Below are 25425 nucleotides of genomic sequence, written 5' to 3' on the forward strand. Positions count from 1 at the left end.
GTTCGGCGATACTATAGAGCTGTCACTTTCGTACCCCTTGGACTGCAGCTTGGATCATTCTCATCAGAAGGTAAACAAACGGTTTTCGTAAAAATATGTTTGTTTTAACTAATTCATGTATTAAACAGCTTGGGGAATGATTATTAGCTACTTTTAGGACTTCGAAGAATAAAAAATTGAACCCTGCGGCACAATGTGTAAACAAAACAAATGACAGCACTACAGAATCGCTGAACATGTCAACGCCTGCTTACGAACAATTCAATATCTCACTGAAAGTGTCAATTATATGCCCGAACGAATCAACAACTCGCTGAACATGTCAATAATATCATTGAAAACCCTGTATGTCAAAATTCAGATGTTTAGTATTCAACAAATTGCACTGTTGTACCTGCTACCGGGGTGCTATAATTCTTCTTCTTCTATTTGGCGTAACGTCCTACGCGGACATGCCGGCCTATACAGGCTTTCGAGACTTAATTCACTACCACGCATCCGGATAGTCAATCTTTGCTACGGGGGCACTGTCCATTTTAGGGTTGAACCCATGACGGGTATGTTATTGAGTCGTTCGAGTTGACGACTTTACCACGGGACCGACCGTAATTACCATTATTATGGATATACAGGGTTTTCGAGGATTATATAGACATGTTCAGCGAGTTGTAGATTCGTTCAGGCATATAATAGACTCTTTCAGCGAGATATAGAATTGTTCGGATGTAGGTGTAGACATGTTCGGTTATACTGTAGAGCTGTCACTTTCGTACCCCTTGGACTGCAAGTTGTATCATTCTCATCAGAAGGTAAACAAACGGTTTTCGAAAAAATATGCTTTTTTCAACTAATTTATGTATTAAACAGCTTGGAGAATGATTATTAGCTACTTTTATGACTTTTAAGAATGAAAAATTGAACCCTGCGGCACAGTGTGTAAACAAAACAAATGACAGCTCTACAGAATCGCTGAACATGTCTACACCTACATCCGAACAATTCTATATCTCGCTGAAAGAGTCTATTATATGCCTGAACGAATCTACAACTCGCTGAACATGTCTATATAATGCTCGAAAACCCTGTAATTATAACTGCTAAAACTAGGGGCCCTGGCGCCCTGGCCTCGTGCGCCCTGGCAATGTTTGACGGAAATTATAATTATAGCACCCCGAGAGCATTATAACGGCCAAGCTACACGTACCGGACGACATCGGACGATGCCATAAATCCGTTAACGCCAACTGTCAAATCTCATACAAAATCGGCCCGCTGTGATCCGACACGGCCCGGTACATGTAGTTTGAACAAAGTCCGCGCTCAGAATTGCTCAAATTGTATTTTCTTGCTTGAAAAAATATATATAAGTTTTTATTTTCTTTAAAATGTTTGGATTAATTTCGGGGTTTGAATATATAACTTTGTAAACAGCAAACATTGCAAATAGCCTGCCATCAGAACGTGCCGTGTTGATCTTCCGGAATTTTCTTTGTTGGTGGTGTTGGATTCCCGGTTGGAGAAATATGGATCTGCGGTATATTAGCGAATCTACAGCAATATTTTCTTGCCTGTATGGTTTGGTGCGAAGTCGTCGTCGCCGATGGTGGGTTCGACCAATGCTATATAAGCGCAACGAGGCCGGGAATCGTTTGTTGGCTGATATTGCCGAAGAAGCTGCCGATGAAACTATTATTCAGTTTTTGAGGATGACGGAGGAGGACTTTGAGTACATGTTACAAAAAATAACTCCAAAAATATGTAAACAGGATACCTACATGAGAAAGGCAATCACAGTACGTGAACGTCTGATTATCGGGTTAAGATTTATAGCGACTGGAGAAAATTTTAAAAGTTTGCAGTTTCTATTTCGTGTAAGTTAAGTTTAACAAAACATATCGACATAAAGCACAGTTTATTTAAATACATATTTTAGGTATCTCCGTCCACCATCCGAAAAATAGTGCCAGAAGTTTGTGATGCGTTGATTGAGGTACTTGCTGATTATGTAGCGGTAAGTAGTTAATACTTTGATTCACTATGCAAGGACCAATGTTCTGAATGTCTTCTTCTTTGACACTACACCCGTTGTCGGTCGAGGCCTTGATGTATCACTAGTGCGGGTTGGTTTGCAGTGACTTATTGATTCCCCCGCCATAGCAGGATATTCAGTCCTACTCATGGAGGCACGGTCCATTCGGTCATATATCCATATATCCACATATGTCCATATATGTCGACATGTTGTTAGAATGTCTTTAAACTAAAATGAAAAAAAAAACAAAAAATTACACGAATTTGGTTCTGAATTCAACAGGGCCACCTAGATAGTTTGTGCAGATGACGCTGCTTTTATATTTGTTTTTAACATAAATGTCCGTATCGAAATGCAGTACGTTTGCGTAACATAACCGTTGACCACGCTGTTTAGTTAAGTTACAACCAGCTGTAGGCTTTACGGTAAGCGGTCTAACGTCCTATCCATCGATGCCCCTCCCTCCTTATTCACTGGGAACAAGATCCCTCATTGCAGAGACACAGCTACTGCTATTCATTTCTATCATCGATTTCAAATCGTTCAATGACCTGCAAAATCTCATTTTGCATTTTTTCCAAATCCTCTTTTTTTCTACGTAGCATTCGTTCGGCTACCAAATCTAAAAACGCAGACACGGGTTCTCGCTCTTGCATTTTTTGATATGAACTCTCAAGATATTCTAGACAGCTCAAAATTTTTCCATCAACTCTAGCTTGTCTGGAAAGCCGTGGAGCATTTTGTGACGATGCGTTATTAGGTTGTTCTTCTTGTTCTTCGTTCATCGAAGTTTCCAGTTCCGAATGGACCCGTACTCCCTGGTCCGTTTCAGGTATGCCAGTTGTCGTGTTCGATCTTGACTGGACCGCTACTGCTTGATCTGTTGACGTTATCGGAACTGGCTGACCGCGCGATTCGTGTCCCGTCGACGTGTCATTTTGCGCCTGAACTTGTGTTCCAACTCCCGCAGACAGTGATGGTACAAGTTGGAACCGAGGTATCTGTCCTGAGAACGTGTTTGGTGCAGCCTGGCTAGTCGACATGACCGGTATTGGCTGAAATCGCAACGCTTGTCCCGATGTCGCGTTTGACATAATTTGGACACGCTGTCCTCGTACGATCGACGTTCCAGGCATAAGCTGGAAACGCGGTGTCTGGCCAGGGGACGTGCTTGGTATTCCTGGTGATCCCTTGTTCGTCGACGTGCTTGGTATATGCTGACCAAGCGATCCCTTGTTCTTCGACGTGCTTGGTACTGCTCCATCAAGATTCGTCACGCTAGACGACGGAGATAGCCGTGGTATTTTGGAAGGGTTGCTTGTTGCTTCCAAATTTTGCCGGTGAACCAAACTTTTAGGTGGTCTTAACTGGAAAAAGAGAGATGTTGTTTGATATCACTATATTCTAAAAGCAGAAGAGTTAATTTGATATTTATATGTTTTTTTTATTACATTTTCTTTTTGTCGTAACGTCATATGCGATCTGTACAAGCTTTCGAAACTTATGTTCTATACCACGCAGTGGAATAATCAGTCCTTGCTACGAGGGGACTGATTGTATGCGGCTTGAATCCACATCGGGCGAGTGGTATAGTCGTGTGAGATGAAGACTGTACTACGGAACTGCCATTTTTACTACATAATACTATGAAATATTTAACTTGAATTTAATTGGCCAAAAAAAACTTGTATAACAAAGGTCAGCAGTAACGTAGTGTTTACTTTCTATGACTTTGGAGTACAGGCGATCCCCCAGATACACGATACCTCTTTGTGAGAAAACCTCACGAATGATCGTCTACGTTGTACAATTTGTTTTCTTTCGCGATATTTAATAAAATTTGTGCCGGTTATGAAAATAAATGCGACTCGTTCAACTGTTTGCTACTGCATATTAGATTGTCATGAGTTCATTACATAATTCATTTGTGAGTTCATTTCGTTATCCTTATTTATGCCTACCAGTTCATTTCTATCCTAATTCTAATTCAGTTCGAATTTCGAATTCGAACGAATAAATTTCAAATGTTATTCAATGTTCTCCATCACTCTTATATGCAGATTAAGAGATATGCGGTGTTCTTAATTTGACAATTCTTTGAACAAATTGTACTGATTTGATACATCCATTGTAAGTTGACAAATAATTTCCGTTTTGATCAAATGTTAAAAACTATTTCAAAAGGTTTGAAACTGTTATTTTCAGTCTGAATCATATCAAATAATTAATAATGTGACTAAAACCGCCCCCTACTTACAAAATTACACAATAAATAGTAATATTTTAGCTGGAAATCGTTTACGTTTAACCACATATTTATTTATCATTTCAGCTGCCAGAAACAACTGAAGAATGGTTAGCTGTGTCTCGCCGATTTGAGGAAAGGTGGCAATTTCCTCATGTTATTGGAGCGATTGACGGAAAACACGTGCGCATACACAAACCGAATTTTTCTGGTAGTTTATACTACAACTACAAACACTATTTTAGCATTGTGTTGATGGCTATTGTTGATGCTGATTATAATTTCTTATACGTTGATATTGGTGGAAAGGGAGGGGTTTCGGATGGTGGTATTTTTAGAAACTCCAAAATACAGGGTAAATTTGAAAGAAAGGAATTGAATATTCCTAAACCGAGCGTCCTACGAGTGCCGTACAGTGTACTAGTGCCATATATGATGTTAGGGGATAAAGCATTTGCTTTAACAGATTACTGTATGCGTCCTTTTGGAGGAAGATCGACTGTTGGCAGTGTTCAAAGCCTTTTCAATCAACGACTGTCCAGGGCACGTATCCCCGCAGAAATAGCCTTTGGAATTCTTTCTAGCAGGTGTAGAGTGCTGCACACCTCAATAAACTTGCAGCCTGAAAAGGCTAGTAAAGTTGTCATGGCTGCCGTATATCTCCACAATTTTATACGGAAATGGAACAAAGCTAGATATGGGACATTTGAAGAACCATCATATCCGGCAAATGTTACTTCATCTACAAATAACTTGGATGGACTACAAAGCATCCCAATAAGACCTTCTGCACGCCTGGCAAACATACGTTTCCACCTGGCACACCATTTCAAAATGGGAAATTAATTTTTTTTGAAGATTGGGCCATAGAGGAGTTATAGTTTTAATAGTGAAGAACTAAAGGCTAATGTATAATGTTTGTAAATCGAATTAAAAATATAAAAAAAAAAACAGATGAATAAAATTGAGTTTTTTCAATTGAAATATTTTATAGTTTCTCCATTAGCGTGTGATTCCGTCATCATGAAACATGTGATAAGCATGAAATTTTAGCATTTAAAATAGTGATATTTCAATTGATAGGGATTTTTTTATTATGTACAAAGGTTGTTAGGGTTAGGAGGAAAGACCCATTTCCCTATAACTTGGTGCAATATTTACAGTGATCTCAGGGATAAATCTGTAAATAACTAAGTTTTACAGTTGGTTAGTCGTTAATGCTTAATACTCGAGAACAGATTGTACTCTATCTTGAAATCGTACTCAAACTTCTCATGGTAATTTAGTAAGCTAATAAGCAAATAAATAGATACCCTTTACGAACGAAACAGCTTAATCGTGTTTTCAATTCCAACCAATGATATGACCGCATTATTTCCCAAGAATATAGTGGAACGCCGTTTATCCGGGCTCAGTATACTCGACGTGTTATTCGAGTCAACATGTTATTCGATAATGAGTCTATGTTCATTTTTCATCATAAATATTTAAAGTTTTTTTAACAGTGTAGTGCTAGTTAGTAAAACCTAGTCAGTTATTATTTACTTGAATTTGAATTTATCAATGAAAATATTTGAAACTAGAAATAAATGTTAGCGATTTTCGAATGACAATAATGTCTGATAAGCGTTGTTTTGAACATCCTCCTCAGCACGCAATGACACCTTTGAATTGAATTGTCATTTCTCAACCGCATGGATTCACGGACAACCGGATAAAAGGTATTCGGATAAACGGCGCTCCACAGTAGTTAGTTTTAATCAGAACTGATAAAAAGATATAAACAAACATAAACTATTCGCCCAAGCCGAATGCTCAAAACTCAACGAAATGACCTTCGTGTTTTGTTAAACACGACAAATGACAGGGTTTCGGTGTCGTGTCTCAACAATGCTTTATATACTTTGGTCATTCCAATTGAATACACGTTCACCATCACGCGCGCTTTTACACCACTATTCCAGAGCAAAATTATACATCCAGATTGTGCCACAAAAAAGAAAATAAATAATTAATTGCATTACCGTATCAATTGTGTCTCCAGCACTTAGATTTTCGTTGAGAAACTGCATCGCTTCGTACGCGAACCAATTTGGTCTAAATATTTCATTACAACCTAAAATAAAATGATATAGTAGCGTCATATAACGGTGCAGTGGATATATAGTAGTGTTACATACAAGGGTTATAAAAAACCGATGTTAGTGTCGAAACTAACCTGCTCCCGACTGGATACTATTGTTAACTTTTATTCGATTTTTTCTGTATGTAGACCGTAGATTTTGCCACTTCTCTTTGGCTAAAAGTACAGGAATGCTCAATTCACTGGCCACTTTCTGCCACACATTGTCTTGCTTTGCCACATCTTTATATTGAGGATCCCTTTTATTCCACAAAAGTGGACACGCTTCTATTTTGGATATAAATTGCAAAGTATCCTCCATCGTAAACAAATGCTGAAATAATGTAAAACAAAGTGTTAAAATAGCTTCTTTTATAACATGCTAGTCACTCTGCTAGCGGAGTGTTGCAATGTAAACACTGATTCTATGAATTTTTTGCATTTGCATGGCATTTAAGACATAGGAATACATCGTTGAATAAAAGGGAATCAAATACTTACTTCTCCCTTAGCGGTTTTATACGAATTTTTCGGTTTCGAATCCATTTTAAGAGAATCTGTAGTTTGGTTAATACACAATTCACTTGAGATATTAGTCTGATCAAGAAAATGAAACGACTATCAACAAAGAAAATATACAAACGTCAACCCAATGACATCGGATGACAGCGGGCGTCCGACGCGGCCCGGCCCGACTTGATTTGCTTGTCTGCGGTCCTAGGTTGCTCAATTTTTATGGCATCGTCCGATGTCGTCCGGTACGTGTAGCTTGGCCGTAACAGTGCGATTTGTTGCATACTAAACATCTGAATTTGGACATTTTATTTTGCAAAAATCTACAAAAATTTATAAAGTGATCTTTTCGACGAACAACACCGCAAAAATATGAATAAAAAATAAAGATTATTTTCAAATACCAAAATATTTCGAGCAGATGATACTACTCGCTACTTTCGCCATGTTTAACGGGTTGTCAAATCGTGCTACTTTACTTGATCTCGTTCCTACACAGTCTTTGGGTGCTACCACTCTTATTTGTTCGTGTATCCTATGTACTTCCTTATTTTAATTAGTGATGAATGCAGCTGGTTAGGCAAGCTATCCCAAATAAAACATATATTGTTTTATTTTTTAGTAAACTATATTTGTACAAAACCAGAATGACAACTGATTGGTCGACAAATATTTCTCACATACATCAAACTTGCCTTCTAAACCAATTTAAGCTGCTTTTGTCATGTAACCATACTAAACTATGCACGTTGTGTTTGTAGTTCCAGTACAATTAATTATTTTCAACCTTCACCATTTAAAGTAGCTGTCAAACACTGAACACTGGCGAGCTGAGCCACACCACTGTGTTTCCACTAACATCGGACATTCAACGCCACCAACACGCTGTTCTCGTATAATGTTACGTGTACGATTTCTTTTACCAAGGCCACATGTCTTGCTGCAAGGACTCCAGGCCGACCACTCGCTAACCCGACAATCTGTATCAGTAAGAGTTTTGTTGGTATGATTCATATGTTCAGTGTTTCCAACGTTTGACTGGTATTTAAGTTTTTTAAGTAACTTCGTACGGTGCTTATATTTGAGTTTCTTCACCATTTTGTGCACGTTGTTGTGATTGTTGTATTCTTTGATCTGAAATAATACATAATAGAAATCTTTAAATAAGCAACACGAGCTTTTTTTGTCATCCTTACCTTAGTAAATGTAACATGAGCTATCGGTGGAAGGTGTTTGATTTCAGGATAGAAAAAGCTGCTTGCGAAATGGAGAGGAGATCTGGAAGTGATTTGTTGGACTACACCCCTTGGATTGGTAGGCCATTTTGGTGAGGTAAAAGTTAATCCACTGCTACTACCTGCGTCGAGCGGATGCAGCGGTATCGTTACCTTTTCAAGCCATCGTCCTTTGAAGCATAGCTGTTGCGAGACAATTCAAAACCATATTAAAGAAATAAGTTACACGAACGTGAGATAAACCTGTTATCAACCTACGTCAAAAGTGTCCAATCCAATGAACCAATCCGGCGATGGTATTATCTTTGTGATGAAAGACACGCTCGAATGTTTTCCGTTTACGAAAAAAGTTGCCTCACTTTCACCCTTACCTTTGCGAATTTTTGGTAGACGAAACTCATCGAATAAAAAATCCTGTTGAACTTCCAAAGTTTCTTCCAATAAAGCTACTTGTCCCGTCTCGGCAAAAGTTGCCACAGCCATCGAAGCAGTGTGCTTCAGTTGAAAAAGTTGATAGGTTTGGTTATGAGTTAAACCTAAATTTTCAGAATATGAAGAAAGTTTAGAAACAACAGTTATAATAGCTATAGTTTAGAAACATCTGATATAACAATAATATATTTATTGATAAATACAAATCAGTATGACTGTGAAAGTCATATCGCCAAGGAAGATTATATTAATAGAATTATAATGGGGCCCTTTCTGTTTTAAGTTCATAGGCTGAAATTTCAGCCTGTCAGCTGTTTGCATTAAATAGCAGTTTTCGGAAGCTATCTTCTTCTTCTTCTTCTTTGGCTCAACAACCAATGTCGGTCAAGGCCTGCCTGTACCCACTTGTGGGCTTGGCTTTCAGTACCTAATTGATTCCCCCCCCCCCCCCCCCCATAGCAGGATAGTCAGTCCTACGTATGGCGGCGCGGTCTATTTGGGGATTGAACCCATGATGGGCGTGTTGTTAAGTCGTACGAGTTGACGACTGTACCACCATACCGGACCACTTTTCAGTGAATACCACCGCAAAAAATATATAATTTATGAATAAAAAATAAATATTATTTCAAGTACTATAAGATTTCGAGCAGATGATACTACAGTCTGCTCCCGCCCGCTGCGCAAATTCGAGCAGTTTCCTGCGCAGGAAATGTACCAATGTCTGCGCTGGCCAGCGCAGATTTTGGCTGGTCTCCCGCGCGGGACATCAGCGATTCCTGCGCAGACCTGCGCAGGGTTAGCGCCATCTGTTGGCGAAATGGACGAACTATTTATGGCCGCGGAGCAAAAAAAACGGTCAAAAAATATAAAATTATTGGCGCCCATTTTTTCGTCCGCTTCTTCTCCCTCCCTCACCCTGCCTTGCCTTACTTGCGCTTCTGCCCGTGCCTTCCGCCGCCAGCTGATTCGCTGTTGCGGTGTATGCGTTGATACTCATATGTGCATTGCGGTTGTGTATTGTTATTGGTGGGTGTTAGCATTTATTAATTTGTGCGTGACCTTGAAACGATGCGAGAGAAGCTGGTTGGGTTGGTTTGGGATTCAAAGTGTTATCGGTGTATTGATGGTTTATTTTATTTCGTGCCGCTGCTGATGAGACCATTCGATGCCCGTGGCAATCGAGGGTGACGAAGCCTATTTAAAACAAGCGTAGGAGAACGTCTAACACTAATCTAATATTTTTTTATTTGAACATGTTTGATGCTTCAACGACCTTCTAAGCATCATGTAGCACAGTGTATAGTGGCAATAAAAATATGTTTCTTTAAATGTACAGAAATCCGGCTTGAGTTTTTTGGTCGTCACACACACGCACACACACAGCACGGGGAAAGTGACCGTCCACTCTACCATGCCGCGATCTCGCTCTTCGCCCGGCCCTTTGGATGAGGATGCGCTACAAGATAGCTGAATCAGCCGTTCTACCGATAAGGTAGCCGTACTCGCTCGTGCGTGTGCGTGTCGTAGGTGCGTTCTCGCGTGCGCGCGTTCGTAGGTGCGTTATCGCGTCCGCGCGTTCGTAGGTGCGTTATCGCGTGCGCGCGTTCATAGGTGCGTTATCGCGTGCGCGCTTTCGTAGGTGCGTGCTCGCGTGCGCGCGTACGTGCATGTGTGTGTGCGCGCGTACGTGCATGTGTGTGTGTGTGTGTGTGTGTGTGTGTGTGTGTGTGTGTGTGTGTGTGTGTGTGTGTGTGTGTGTGTGTGTGTGTGTGTGTGTGTGTGTGTGTGTGTGTGAGTTTGCGCGCGTTTGGAACCCCAAAAATATTTGATTCTGATGCGTACATTTTCATCCGCTGCGGCTACAAAGTCCATGCATTTTCGATCTCGCTACCTGAGAGACAAAGCAACCATTAGCATTGGCATCTTTGCGATCGGCTCTGCTGTTGGGGGTATTAAAAAGAAACACAATCTAAGCAAACGTGCGTGCGATATGTTGCACATTTATTTCTAATTCAGCTAGCGGACGCAAGTGGAAACAACATTTTGAATTGAATCCATACAAAAGAGGATTCTGGATTTGTTTATTACGGTGCGCGTATGGTGCTGCACCTGTCCGTCCAGAATCTGGTGGCTTGTTGGTTTTGAGTCGGTATCATGACGCCGTGCGACCGGCACTGCCTTGGAATGGGTTCGGATCGGTAGGTTCATGTTTTGGTCGAGTGCATTCCGTGCATTTGTCGCGCCACAGCGGTAGACCCGGCAGCACCAAAGTCAAAACAAAAACCTTCCCCGGGTGTGGACTGCTATGCTAAGTTCTTCTTATTATTATTAGTATTATTATTGGCGTAATGGCCTACGCGATCATGCCGGCCTTTTCAGGACTTGAGTACCACGTAACCGGATAGTCACCCCTTGCTACGGCGGACGGTTCATAAGCGGTGAGAACCCACGACGGGCATGCTGTTAAGATGTGCGGAATGATGGCGGTGCCGCGGGCCCGATCGTATCCAGCGGGTAACTTGCATACTGCCACACTGTATCCTGCCCGATGCATACGCTGCAGGCAGGGGGAAGGATGCAGCTCCACGATAAAAAAAAACACCGTCATGAACACCTTCCTTTTTTCTTTGACCGATGGATCATAACATTCCGGAAGAATACACATTTGGCGACAGTGTTGCACACACACACACTCACACCCTTGCGCAGACGGCTCAGCCTATCTAAGTTATCTACGACATACGAAAGGAAAAGCATAGTGTCACATAAAGTTATGCTTTATGCAATTAGGTTTAAGCTTTCCTATGCACGGCCATGGCCACCTGTGTTGCGTGCGCTACTTCGAAATAGGGTTCTGCGCGTTGCACAGCAAACCCTCCAGCGTGAGCTAGCGATTCGTTAATTATTTTTACATTGCAGCGATTGAACTCATTGCGCTTTTTTGGTTTGATTTGTGAAAAATCAAATGCAACGCCGCAATGTTTGTTACCGGTTTTTTTTAAGCGCCACAACAGCTCGCGAGCATTGACCACACGCGTGAAAGAGATAGCGCTATGGAGGGAAAAAGCACGAACGACGGCTGACAGCGATTGGCCGTCTGACGCACCAACACATCCAAACCTTCAGCAGCGTGCTCATGCGAGGGGTAGGAAGCGGAGCCAGGGACGGGCAGCTCGAAACGCTGCTCGACAAATTTGCCGTTGGAGGGAAAAAGAAGGCATGAGAAAATGCGCGAAAGGGAATGATTTCTTCCGTCGCTTTGCACAGGGGGTGGGAATCGCTCCTACGTGCAGCGCTCAGTAAAGTGCGAAATTCTATCCTGGGAGCGCATCGCACAATCGCTCCTGCGTGCAGCGCTAAGTAAAGTGCGAAATTTTGCTCCTGGGAGCGCATCGCACAATCGCTCCTGCGTGCAGCGCTCCGTGCGGAGCTACCTCTTTTTCCTGTGGGCAGTGCGGGAGCGCGGACAATAAGAATAGCGGAGCGATTGAGGTACCTCTTTCGCTCTTGACCCAACACTAATTAGGAATTTCGCTTAACCGTCTTGCGTACGACCAAAAAACTCTACGTAACCGTACAACCGCCTACCCGGGTAGGCCATACATTTTGTATGGAAGGATGATGTTTTTCGTGCTTAAAAGCGTATATCTTTTGAGTTACTTGTTAGATTTGAATGAAAACTGTCGCATAGGCAGTGCTGCAAAATGTCACCATCAATATCACAAAAAAAACTGAGTGAAACAAAAACCTTGTCAGCGTCACGTACTCAATTGCGATTATCACAGGTGAAATTCTCAAGTGGTTGTAACGAGTGATATGATTGGTGACAATTTGGGAATAAACTTTTAGTCAATCACTGTTTGAAATTTTCTGGACCAGGAGCAGCACTGTAAAATATCACTGTTTCAGTCACCAACGCTCATGACTGAAACGAACCTCAAATCAGCTCACGTACACAAGTGCGATGATCAGACGCAAGATGAACATAGTCGTTGTGACGTGTGACCAGATTGGTGACATTGCAGCAACCACCTCTTGGTCGGTCACTTTGACGTGACTTTGTTTGTCTGTGATCAATTTCGAAATGTCACTGGTTCTATCACCAGCACTCGTGATTGAAATGAAATTCATTTCGGTTCATGTACACATGTGCGATGATCAGGGGTAAGACGCACATGGTCGTTGTGACGTCTGATCTGATTGGTGATATTTTGGTAACCAACTCCTGGTCAATCAGTTTGTCGTGATTTTTTGGTATCTTATTATCTCGATAGACTTAGAATATACGTGGCGCGGGCGAGTGGTGTTTTATTAACCATGTGCTTATGATTAAAATCAGTAGTCGGTTCTGCTAGCTGGTTAAATGATCCCGCATCCTACAGATATTGCCAGACTCAGTTTGCTGATCCAAACGTTTATGTATGAACTCTCGTAAGCAGTGCACATGCAAGGATGCCGCGAGCGTTGCCTTTCTGTGAAAATTTCACAAACCCGCGACAATCACGGTTGCCTCTGATTTAGTTCTAAAACTGAGAAGTTGTTTTAGAACAAAGAGCTCGCAAAAAATTGTCGCGGAAGATTTTGCGGGTCGTCTAGAAGCAGTGTGACAGAAAGTAGCCCAATTTTGCAAACAGAGCTACTTGCCTCGCGCAATAGTTCTGCTGCACCAAATAGAATCAAATTATCCAGTTTGTTTACCAGCCAGATTAATGCCAAACTAAAAGAAAAATAAAATTGAGCACAATTCAACTTTTTTTTATTGTTTTTTAACAAAAAACAAGCAGGTTGACTGGGTAAACTAAGCTACTTTGATCTACTCGGTGTCAAATTTATCAATGCAATTCATCAAAAACGAGAGCGAAATTGTCGCAAAAAACGTTATCGCTTTAAGTCTATTTAAACGGTTACGGGTTTCAACCACCGACACTTCGAACAAAATGAGCTTCAAAAGTTGTCTCCTTATTTCAAATGAAAATACGTTAAACACTAGCGCCATTTTTATAACGATTCGCTTACTACACTAACACAGAGAAGAAAATGCTAAATCCCCTTTTTGTTTTTCTTCGCAAATTCCAATGCGTATTGTTTTATGTACTTCTCACACCTTTTACATTGATTTGGAAACTTATAAAATGAATTTCCTGGGTGTTTTATTCAATAATTCTCACAACATCTTGCCTCACACTTCCTTCGCAATTTGTATTTAGAAAAGTTGTTAACATCGAAGCAGCCGTGAACAGCGCTTACTTTGACAGAAGTGATCGCCTCACTGGTAAATGACAGTACTTTCGTGTGGGAAACTTTTGTAACGCCAGTGTCAAGTCAGTTTGTCGGTGTTTCAACCATAATATGTCATTCTATTAAGTCACTAATATTAAGATGTGTCGTACAAATTTGGAAATTAGAAAACAGGCTATGAGCAGCCTGGTCTCCATACACCTTGGGCTTGGAGAACGACTGTTGTTGATGTGTGTTTAATATTTACATTTCAAGAGGCATAGCAAGCGGAAAACGGTTTGGTTTGTTATTCGAAGCTAGGAGATAAAATTGCAAACGGTTCGTGTTTCATACCATTTAACATATCAGCAAGTCGAAGCACACGTAGAATGGGATCGAAGTAACGGCTTCATATTTTGGAACCATGCACCAGCGTTGGATGCTGGTGTCATACTTAGCACTCATACTTAATTCATGGTAAGTTTTGCTTCTTTCTTTCACTCGATTGATTGATAAACATTATTATTTGCTATTTTTAGGAACGGTTTATAATGTAATAAGCTCGCGTGAAGTTTTTCCAGCTTAGTTAGATTGCGTTTCAACAGCTTCTACCGTGTGATGTAGCTGTTTCTCCGAGTGTTGACGGTTTCAAAGGATACCCGCTCGCTGTCGGTTACTAACCAACGCTGGATGTATACAGGAGTGCATTGCCACGATTACGACGGTGCAGGCCATTTGACGTGCCGGCTGATTCTCTGACCGATCCAGTTTTGACTACCACATTTGCTCGCTTTGATGTCACCATGCTGTTGCATGCCATCGCCGAGATAAGCATCTACTTGGCTGTAACAGGACAGGACGCTCCAGGAAATAATTCCCATCCTGACAATGAATGAGCTGTTCGTAGTGTTGCACATAGTGCATTGTGCTAGCACTTTTCGCACAGTTTGGTCTACGAGAACGGTGCGCTTTTTGTGCTCTTAACGTGCTATGCGCTTTGAGTTTTTGAGCCCTGTCCGCTCTTTGAGCACTTTAGGTTTGGTCTCCATTTTTTTCCACGTCCATGTAAAACTTTCCGCACAGTCGAGTACTTTAATCGCTGTGTTGTAATGCGCGCATAATATGATGTGCTGTGCGCATAATATTATGTGCTGTGCGCATAATATGATGTGCTGTGCGCATGATGCGCCGTTTCTAGCGTTTCGAATTGCAGGCGTTTCAGGTCACAAAAGTGTTCACGGGCTATGCCGGCAAGCTGGTGTACAAAGAGAACATTATCAAGGTTTACACCATGCTCATGAACGGCAAACTCGACCAACTGACGGAGATTGCCTTTTGGTCATGGTCGGTACGATCGAGAATTTTGGCAAAACGAAGTAAAGCGTCTGGCCAAGGAACCGGCCTAAGAATCGGGTCGACTCAAAAAGATAAAGTAGGCAGTTTTCCAGTAGTTGCGTCGGCGTTCGAATTCGGTTGGAAAACGATCAAGCAGAGCTCCTCGGATGTGAACTCACTTCAGCGGCACCTCCTCATTCACTGTGCTGTTAGTGTAATAATTTTAATCGAATCGATGATATTCTTAGCATACGAGGCGTGTAATTTGTTAGTTTCTCCATAGTGCTAATATAAAAAGATGTTTTATAGATGGATGAAAAGGTAGATAGTTTTTGTTTTACATCCTGGTTTTATTATTTTCATATCCGAAAGCACTAACTCTAGACAAAGCCACCAAATTCCTGCACCTTTCACAATCCACCTTTGGCGCAATTGACACCGCGCACGGGTACGGATTTTCTAACGGGCACGGCTGACACCTAGCGTCTATCCACTGCCACCAACAACAGCCCGTGTATCCGCCCCCGGAGATCATCATTAACATAGGATTCCCGTTACCATTGAACAGAGTAAAATTGGTCATCTGGACAAGAAACTTAGGTAATGTCCGCTAAAAGTCGTACTGACTCTTCCCTTCTTCCAAATCGCCTCAAATCCCAGTGCCGGCTGTTTGTGGGTCTAAGTGTTTTTCTAGAGTAACTAATAAATACATTATGAAGCGGTAATCTTTGCATGTGCACTGCTTACGAGAGTTCATACATAAACGTTTGGATCAGCAAAATGAGTCTGGCAATATATGTAGGATGCGGGATCATTTAACCAGCTAGCAGAACCGACTACTGCTTGTAATCATATGCACATGGTTAATAAAACACCACTCGCCCGCGCCACGTATATTCTAAGTCTATCGAGATAATAAGATACCAAAAAATCACCAGGAGTTGGTTACCAAAATATCACCAATCAGATCAGACGTCACAACGACCATGTGCGTCTTACCCCTGATCATCGCACATGTGTACATGAACCGAAATGAATTTCATTTCAATCACGAGTGCTGGTGATAGAACCAGTGACATTTCGAAATTGATCACAGACAAACAAAGTCACGTCAAAGTGACCGACCAAGAGGTGGTTGCTGCAATGTCACCAATCTGGTCACACGTCACAACGACTATGTTCATCTTGCGTCTGATCATCGCACTTGTGTACGTGAGCTGATTTGAGGTTCGTTTCAGTCATGAGCGTTGGTGACTGAAACAGTGATATTTGGCAGCACAGTACACAGCCAGCAATAGTCATGATTATGCTTATGCGGGCAGTAAGCTAAGCTTGTCAGTCAGAGTATCGCGTTGGACTCAAGAATTCACATGTCGTGTTCAGCATGTCATGATGCACTTTTATTGACTATCAACAATGAACATCAAGCTACCACGGATATGTTGATTGTTTTCGTTGGTGAAAATCTCGTGATAGTCATGACATTTTGCAGCACTGGTTGTGTATTTTATTTTGCATAAAATATGTGAAATAAATAATTAGAATCGCAATTTGATAAAAAATATTTCTTCTTAGAACATTCAATCGTCACCAGACCTCGGATGGTTCCATACACGAACCGCGATTATCTCGCCTATCTGTCAGATTTTATAACAGAAATGACAGCTCAAGTCATACGCGATTTTCGGTTCGTCTATTTCCAGCCTTAAGATTTCGAGCAGGTGATACTACTTGCAACCCTCGCAATGTTTGGCGGGTTGGTATAACAGTGCGATTTGTAGCAACACTAGAAGTTTGACATTGTATTTTGTAAAAAAACATAAAACTAGAAATAGTAATCTTTTCGACGAATAACACCGCAAAAAAAATATGAATAATAAATAAATATCATTTCAAATACCATAAGATTTCGAGCAGATGATAATACTCTCAACCCTCCCAATGTTTTACAGGTGTAAACAAATATGGACGGCTGTTGTCAAACTGAATCTCAAAATGGCAGCATGTCAAACGCTAAGAAGACACCTCCTCTATACTCCACCTTGGCTAGAGAGCAAGAACCAATAATGGGGCTGTCGCGAACGCAACTTGTCGGCTCCTAGACAACGGTAAATACCGTTTCAATAACGACGCGAATGTACTTGTGCTGTTTTACAATTCGTTTATTTCGCAAATATTTCACCAGCTTTAAGCGGGGTTTTAAAAAATGCGATATTCCTTGCACGGTATAAAACGTAGAGAGCTAACGTGACCTTCGCGCGTTCCTATTATAACTTTTTTCCCGCGATGGCCATTGCTACATCGCGATCATTGCCCTTTTTCGCCGATCTTCGAGAACGTCAACTGTCACTTTGACGCACAAGATCCTTAAACCCACCAAACCCTGACAGCCGTTTGTTTACCTAACTGGTATAATCACGCGGTTCGTCGGCACGGTTACAAATGTAACATTCTTCCCACCGGTATGCCACTTTAGTGGCCTACCTTCGTTGTGCCGACATCCAAAAGTGCAATATTTACAGCTGGTCGCTCAAACAACCCGCTCATCGTTTACACCATCACGCGCCGCATGTGATGGTCACTCGTACGACACACCTTGACGATTCGCCCCTTTGGCCAGCAGTTTCTCGGGTTGTTTCCATCCGCAATCAACACCAGATCCCTCTCTTCTAATGGTTTCGTCGGCTGGTACCACTTGGTCCATCTTGTCAGCGTCGGTAGGTATTCGTTCACCCATCTTTTCCAGAATATATCTGCGAATTATTGTGCTGCTTTCCAGGACCTACGTACGGATGGGATGGAATCATCGAGTGGGAGTGGTGGCTTGCTTCCATTCGAGCTACCTAGAATAAAGTGATTTGGCGTTAATGGGGAATCAGCCTCGTCTTCAACCGGTACGTCTGTCAACGGTCTCGAATTCACGATCATCTCCACTTCACTTTATCTAGCACGGAGCAGCTCGTCGGTGGGTTGATGAGGAAGATATAAAAAGAAGACGAAAGCGTCTTTTTTACGGACTGGATAAGTCTTTCCCTTGACCCTCCAAAGTGGGGTGATGCTGCAGGGTTGAACACCCATTTCGTCCCTGGTTGCACGAATTCTGCCATCAGCCGGTCCGAATCGACTAGTGCAGATGCTTCTTTAAGCTCACGCGATGCGCCTACGAAATTGGTGCCCCGGTCCCTCACAAACTCCAGTGGCGTGCCCTTCCTGGCAACAAAATTGCGAATCGCAAATATGCACGAGTCAGTAGATAGACTGCTCTCTATTGTATATGTGGTGAGGCAAGTGAACAACTCTCCACCGTTTTTCGGTTCTCCTGGCCACCGCGACTATCATTGGTCCAAAATAGTCAATGCCAGTTTAGCAGAAAGGTTGTTGATAGGCCGCCAATCGTTGATACGGGAGGTTTCCCACCGCAGGATTCTAAGGTCTAGCAAGACGAACCTTGCAGTACTGGCAGCTGCGTCTCACTCGGCTGTAAGCTGTTTTTAGTCGCGAGAGATGATACTTCAGCCTTATCTCGTTTATTGCAGTTTGGTAATTCGCGTGTCGGTATCTTTCGTGGTACCAACTGATCAACATATTGGTCACATAGTGTGAACTTGGGATGATAATAGGTCTTTTAGTGTCATCGCCAACCCACACGCATTGATCGATCCTTCCCTAATTTCTGCCATTTCGTACCCTCATCAGCTACATTGGCCTTGTTGGATATCCAGTTCCAATCAGCAGCTTTGGTCGTTTTGACGATTTCGCTTACCCGTACCGCAACAAATTGACTATATCGTCGATGGTCTGCATTTATCCAACATTTATGCATTACAATCTTGGAATCGGTTCAAAATACTTCTCGCACCATGTGTAGACGATGTGAGGCTTTTATTGCGTTTGCCAGGCGTGCGCCTAATACTGCAGCCTGTAGCTCCAACCGCGGTATGGACGTAAATGTTAACGGAGCAACCTTTGTCTTCGAGCCCACCAACGCACACTCTATCACTCTGTAGCATATCTGCTAAACAAAACTTATTGTAAACCACACTATCAACTATAGACTCATTGTAACACACTTCGGAAAGCCAAATCACACTATTGCAACACATTCATTATATTACATCAGCAAATCAATCCACACCATAGCAACATACCCACACCATACCGTCCATAGAACAAACCATCGAGACACATTTATCGAAAACAATCGAAACGCGCAACATAAGCAATTCAAGCGTTTCTGCAGCAAAGTGGACAAACAGAGAACGCATAGCAACTTATTGCTAAAAGCGCAGTGTAGGCAAAGATCGACGAACGCACCCGTTCTTTAGCTAGAACAGTTTATACTTTCCAGAACCTTCGTAAAAACACTAAAAACGCAGCATAGGCACATAATGACAGACACCTCACTCCAATACAATGTATAAATTGCACCCCATATCAATAACCTTTAATTAGGACAACAACACATTCCAAAACCAAATGTACGAAACTTATTGAGTATAAATAAAACCAATTCCAACCGTGGCAAGTCAGATTCGTTCGGACTGCCAAGATAGGACGTTACGCTTCCTAATACTTCGCCTTCCAACTTATTTCAAGAGTTTAGTTATGTCCCCCTACCCAAAGGTAAGGCTTCTAAACTCCAACGTTTCCAGTAAGGGAAACGTCCTAAAGGTTTCTATGATCGCCTGGACGATCAAGTGCTGAAAAGTCCGTTCGATCGATGTATTATTCCACCTCGGCTCATGTCAGTAAAAACTGACCTACCGCGACGTTGTTCGATGTACAGTATGTACCGTATGTCCGCGCATCTCATTACATGGCGACCGTAACTAACTTCCAAACCTACTACATGGCGACCGTGACCTTAATCTGCAATCGACAGGCAGAATTGTAAGCAAATTATTTCAAGTAAAATGTGATACGTACAACGGTAACGTAAAGCGTCGTGCGACGAACCAAAAGTATTGTGACCATAACCGGCATTCGACGGAAAGTAAAAAAAAAAGAAGTGTCAAATGTGCATTTTATACGGAACATTCATCAACGCAGCTCGCGCAAGTAACCCATAGGTAAAAAAATAACGATGAAAGAACAGCTCCAAGCAAGTTCAGAGCAGTGCAGAATGAAAAAACATTTAGTGCAGTGTAAGTGCAAAATGAATGTTTAATTGATGAACAAACATTATCCGTACACAGTGTTGTGAGAACCTATCCCAATGTGTAAAAACGTATGAACGCTCTTGCGATCGATTTACCAAGTAGAGTAACGTTGAAATGAGAAACGATGAAAGTTTAAAACAATTATAACTTTTAACAATAACCCACAGTACAGCACAGATTTATAAAATGGGTAACGACGCATCAAACCCTAAAGCTAATGTCAATGGCGATAATGATCTTACCATTATTCAAACACAAAATGTTCACTCAGAGCACCATGAAGCCTATGAGTTAAAACTGAATATTGTGCTGATACTTCTTGCTATCATACTCATGCAAAAAGTAATTAAAACCATTTTCAAAATATTGAAAACTCTAGCAAAACGTGATGCAATCAATAACATGCAACTGCCTATCTAATTTTGGTAATCTATACGATTCGTGGAGCAAGTGATATGGAACAATAAAGTGCAGCGCGAAACAAGTTGTGGTCAGCGTGATTGAAAGGAACAACCGTTCCCACCGTGGAAGACGAAAAGACAAGGCGAGCTCACTGCCCAATCTGGATTGGCAGGCGAGAATGGACAAGTGTCCCAACCCCGACAAGACATCGAGTGAAGACTGATGACATCGTAAAAAAAAAAAATCACATCAAACATCGAGTACGTACCAAACACCAATTAAACACCAAGCACCGGTATAAAAACAGCGTAGCATCATCATCAGCAGCAACAAAATGCACGCCGCACATTCCATTAAGGTATTGTAACTTTGAAATATAATCTAATGGGTTTTAAAGCTAGGAAATAGGAAATAGGAAGTAATTAAAACCAATATGAAAAAGGAATGACTACTATAAGCGATAAAATCGAAATTTTGAAATATATATTTAAAAAAATACAGGATCCTAATCAAAGAACTTGTACAAGAACACAACTACGAATTAAAGCTGAAGAAACATTCAAAGAAATTCAAAATGATATCGAAAAAAAATAGATACAAATATACTTTTAACAAACTATTAGAATTTAGCAAAATTTCTAATGCATTAATACAAAATATCATTGCTATGAGCACATCAAAAACCAACGACGATTCATGTAACAAGTCATCTGATTTTTCTACAAATAGCTCAGAGGATAAAAATATCAATTTAACACTGTTAACAACCAGTAAATTATCATTTAAACGCTTAGCTCAGATCATATTTGTCTTACTAAAGCTGCATAAAAAATAAAAAATGGCCCCGTTCAATCTTAAGGATGCTTCGGCAATAGTACCATTATTTAATGGTTCAGCGGATCAAGTTAAATCCTTTCTTAGAGCAATACATTTTGCAAAAAAAATGTTCCCGGCAGATCAGGAGGAAACATTAGTTGAATTCATATACACAAGATTATCAGGAAAGGCCGAAACAGGAATAAAACCAAATTTAACCACGGTAGAAGAAGTGGCGGAAGATATCAAATCGCGATGTGAGGAGAAAATAGAGCCAAGCAAGATCATTGCTAACATGAAGGCATTAAAAACAAAGGATACCAAGTCATTATGTAACGAAATAGAAGAGCTCACAGAGAAATTGAAAGTACTTTATTTACAAAAGAAAATACCAACAGATGTGACAAGTGAATTGGCAGTAAAAGAGGGTATAGACTCATTAATCGAAAAGGTATCAAATAGAGAAGCAAAAACAGCTCTTATTATAGGAAAATTCGCTACAATAAACGAAGCGACTAAAATAGTGAACGAATGTGAATCTAGGCAGGATAAAGCACACATATTGGCTTATCAAGGTTCAATTAACAATAGAAATAATAATCGAGGATATCAGAATAGCAATAATCAAAACAACTATGGTCCAAATCCAAACCAACCCTACAGAAACTACTATAATAACAGAAATAATAATAGCTTCAATAATCGAAATAATAACAATAGCAACTACAACAACAATCAGCGAAATAATATTCGCTATAACAACAGATTTATTCAGGGATACAATAATGAAAGATACAACTCCAACTACAATGGTAATCAGAACAGACCAAACAAAAACCTAAGGGCAATAACAAATGGAGAAACAGGGCAACAACAACGAAACATATACCATACTACAGCTCAGATACAGGAAGTGGAGGAAAATAATTTTTTAGACCAACAGGAGTCAACTCAAACCCTAGATCAATTTACTCATTAGAGCTAAATGGAGTTGATTATATAAAGATTAGATTGAGCATTGCAAATAATGAAACATCAATATTACTAGTTGATACAGGAGCATCAATTTCTTTATTCAAAGCAAGCAAGTTAAAGAAAAATCATGGCTCAATACGTTCAGATTCAATATCATTAACAGGGATATCTAACACACCAATTTATTCGAAAGGAAGTACAACATGCACTATATATTTCAACAATCTAGAATTGGAACACGATTTTGTATTAGTTCCAGATGAATTCAACATAGGAGCAGATGGCATATTAGGAAGAGACTTTTACAAACTATACAGATGTTCAATTAATTATCATTTAGAAATGCTTACATTCACGCGTCAGGGTGTATAAATTCAACACAACATCGAAGAAGATGATGGAAAAGGATTTATTTTACCAATCAGAAGTGAAGTGGTACGTAAAGTATATCTTCCAAACATTACAGAGGATACCATAGTCTTCTCACAAGAAATTCAACCAGGAGTATTCTGTGGTAGCACAATTATTTCAAAGGATAATCAGTTAATTAAATTCATCAATACAAGGCAGAGAAATATTTACATAACAAACGCAGAATTTAAACCCATTACAGAACCATTAGCAAATTATGAAGTGAAACAAGTGAATAACAAAGTAGGAGAAATTAATAATAATAGATTGCAAAATCTATTACAAAAAATTAAAGTAGATAAAATTCCCACTACGGAAATTTATAATTTGAAGAAAATTGTAACTGAATATAACGATATATTTTGCGTAGAGGATGATCCAATTACTACAAATAACGTTTACCCTCAGAAAATTGAATTAAAGGATAATATTCCTACGTATATACCAAATTATAAACAAATATACTCACAGGCTGATGAAATACAAAATCAGGTAGACAAAATGCTTAAGAATGACATAATTGAACTCTCAGTCTCCCCATATAACTCACCTATATTATTGGTTCCAAAGAAATCAACGGATGATAACAAAAAATGGAGACTTGTAGTAGATTTCAAGCAGCTGAACAAAAAGGTTATACCAGATAAATTTCCATTGCCAAGAATTGTTACAAGATTAGATCAGTTAGGGAGAGCAAAATATTTTAGCACCCTTGATCTCATGTCAGGATTCCATCAAATACCTTTAGAAAATGATTCAAGAAAATTTACAGCTTTTTCAACCGGATCAGGGCATTACCAATTTAAACGTATGCCGTTCGGTTTAAACATTAGCCCCAACAGCTTTCAACGCATGATGGCTATCGCTATGGCAGGATTAACTCCTGAGCTAGCATTTGTATATATAGACGATATAATCGTTACTGGCTGCAGTGCACGGCAGCACATCAGTAACATAGTTAAAGTTTTTGATAGGTTAAGGTCTTACAATTTAAAATTAAATCCAGAAAAATGTTCATTTTTCAAAACAGAAGTTACTAATTTAGGTCATAAGATAACAGATAAAGGTATATACCCAGACGATTCTAAGTTTGAAACAATTAGAAACTTCCCCATACCTAAAAATGCAGATGAAGTACGAAGATTTGTTGCATTTTGTAATTATTATCGTAAATTTGTACAGAATTTTGCAAAAATTGCTAAACCTTTAAATAACCTAATTAAGAAAAATGTCAAGTTTTTTTGGACAGATGAATGCCAAAAAGCATTTACTAGTTTAAAAGAAAGCCTTTTGTCTCCAGCAGTCTTGAAGTATCCGTATTTTACTAAAGAATTCATACTAACAACTGATGCTTCAGATGTAGCATGTGGAGCAGTTCTTTCTCAAATAACAGATGGAAAAGATCACCCAATCGCGTATGCAAGCAAAAGCTTCACGCAAGGAGAAAAGAATAAGCATAGAAAAGGAACTTACAGCAATTCACTGGGCAATCAATTATTTCAAACCATACATATACGGCAGAAAATTCACCGTAAAAACAGATCATAGACCATTAGTATACCTGTTTGGTATGAAAAACCCAACATCTAAACTAACAAGAATGAGACTAGATTTAGAAGAATTTGATTTTAAAATAGAATTTTTAGCAGGTAAAACCAACGTAGTAGCAGATGCTTTATCCAGAATTATAACTGATTCTGATGAGCTTAAAGCATCAATTCCTAAAAATAAATCAGATATATCAAATCCTACTTTAATGGTAAATACTAGAGCTATGATAAAGAAAAACAACGTTGTAGAAAACAAAGAAAACAAAAAGAAAAGGGAAGAAATGATAGAAGAATATAATCCAACAAACATGTATGAAACAGACAGGCCATCTGATACTACTAAAATGTTGAAAATGAAATCAAACATTAACGAAAAAGATGAATTTATTGAGCTCGTGATATACAATCACAATTATTACAAAGCGCTGGGAAAATTTAAAATACCCATAACTTCTGCGAAGCAAAGTCAAACACTAGAGTTTGTACTGCATGAGTCATGCCTAATCGCTAGAAAGTATCACAAGAATTTAGCAATTGCATCGAATGACAGATTATTCGAATTTTACTCAATGTCGACCGTAAAAGAAATAATTAACAAAATGATAACAGACGTTCACATCGTCGTATTTACACCACCTAGACTGGTAGAAGATGCAGAAGAACAGATCAAAATAATGTCCAATTTCCACACAACACCATCAGGAAGTCATATAGGACAATTCAAGCTGTATAGTAAGATAAAGGATAAATTCAAATGGAAAAATATGAAAGCGGATATCATCAAGTATGTCAAAAGTTGTAAAGCATGCGCAACTAATAAGATCTTAAAACATACTAAAGAGGAAACTGTTGTGACGACAACACCCTCCAAACCTTTTAACATCATAACGATTGATACCGTAGGCCCTTTACCAAAAACAGCAAATAATAATCGATACGCAGTTACGATCCAATGCGAATTATCGAAATTTATCATAA

General features: G+C 40.0%; 2 protein-coding genes across 9 annotated transcripts in view; both read right to left on the reverse strand.

Annotated features, from left to right (window-relative positions):
• Positions 1-1849: 1849 nt before the first annotated feature.
• LOC133393515 (uncharacterized) lies at positions 1850-7174 on the reverse strand. Of its 2 annotated transcripts, XR_009766223.1 has the most exons (5): positions 6901-7174; positions 6496-6733; positions 6302-6393; positions 2321-3399; positions 1850-2260 (listed from the first exon to the last, which is right to left on the reverse strand). XR_009766223.1 is itself a non-coding variant. In XM_061658738.1 (4 exons), exons 1-4 carry the CDS (start codon positions 6943-6945, stop codon positions 2545-2547), a joined length of 1230 nt encoding a protein of 409 aa, XP_061514722.1. In that variant the 5' UTR covers positions 6946-7174; the 3' UTR covers positions 1850-2544. The 2 variants fall into 2 exon arrangements, 1 of the variants encoding a protein (XP_061514722.1); XM_061658738.1 differs by having other exon boundaries at positions 1850-3399.
• A 344-nt stretch (positions 7175-7518) lies between these two features.
• The window catches only part of LOC3292467 (spondin-2), a 36600-nt gene continuing 18693 nt past the window's right edge, over positions 7519-25425 (reverse strand). For all 7 annotated transcript variants that reach the window (XM_061658745.1, XM_061658744.1, XM_061658741.1 and 4 more), the window contains exons 3-5: positions 8406-8683; positions 8109-8330; positions 7519-8046 (exon numbers count right to left, since the gene is read on the reverse strand). In XM_061658745.1, the coding sequence (XP_061514729.1) occupies positions 7702-8046; positions 8109-8330; positions 8406-8683 (845 nt within the window). In that variant the 3' untranslated portion in view covers positions 7519-7701. The remainder of the gene's footprint in view (positions 8047-8108; positions 8331-8405; positions 8684-25425) is intronic.

This window comes from Anopheles gambiae, chromosome 3 (assembly GCF_943734735.2).
Source record: "Anopheles gambiae chromosome 3, idAnoGambNW_F1_1, whole genome shotgun sequence".
Taxonomy (NCBI): Eukaryota; Metazoa; Arthropoda; class Insecta; order Diptera; family Culicidae; genus Anopheles; species Anopheles gambiae.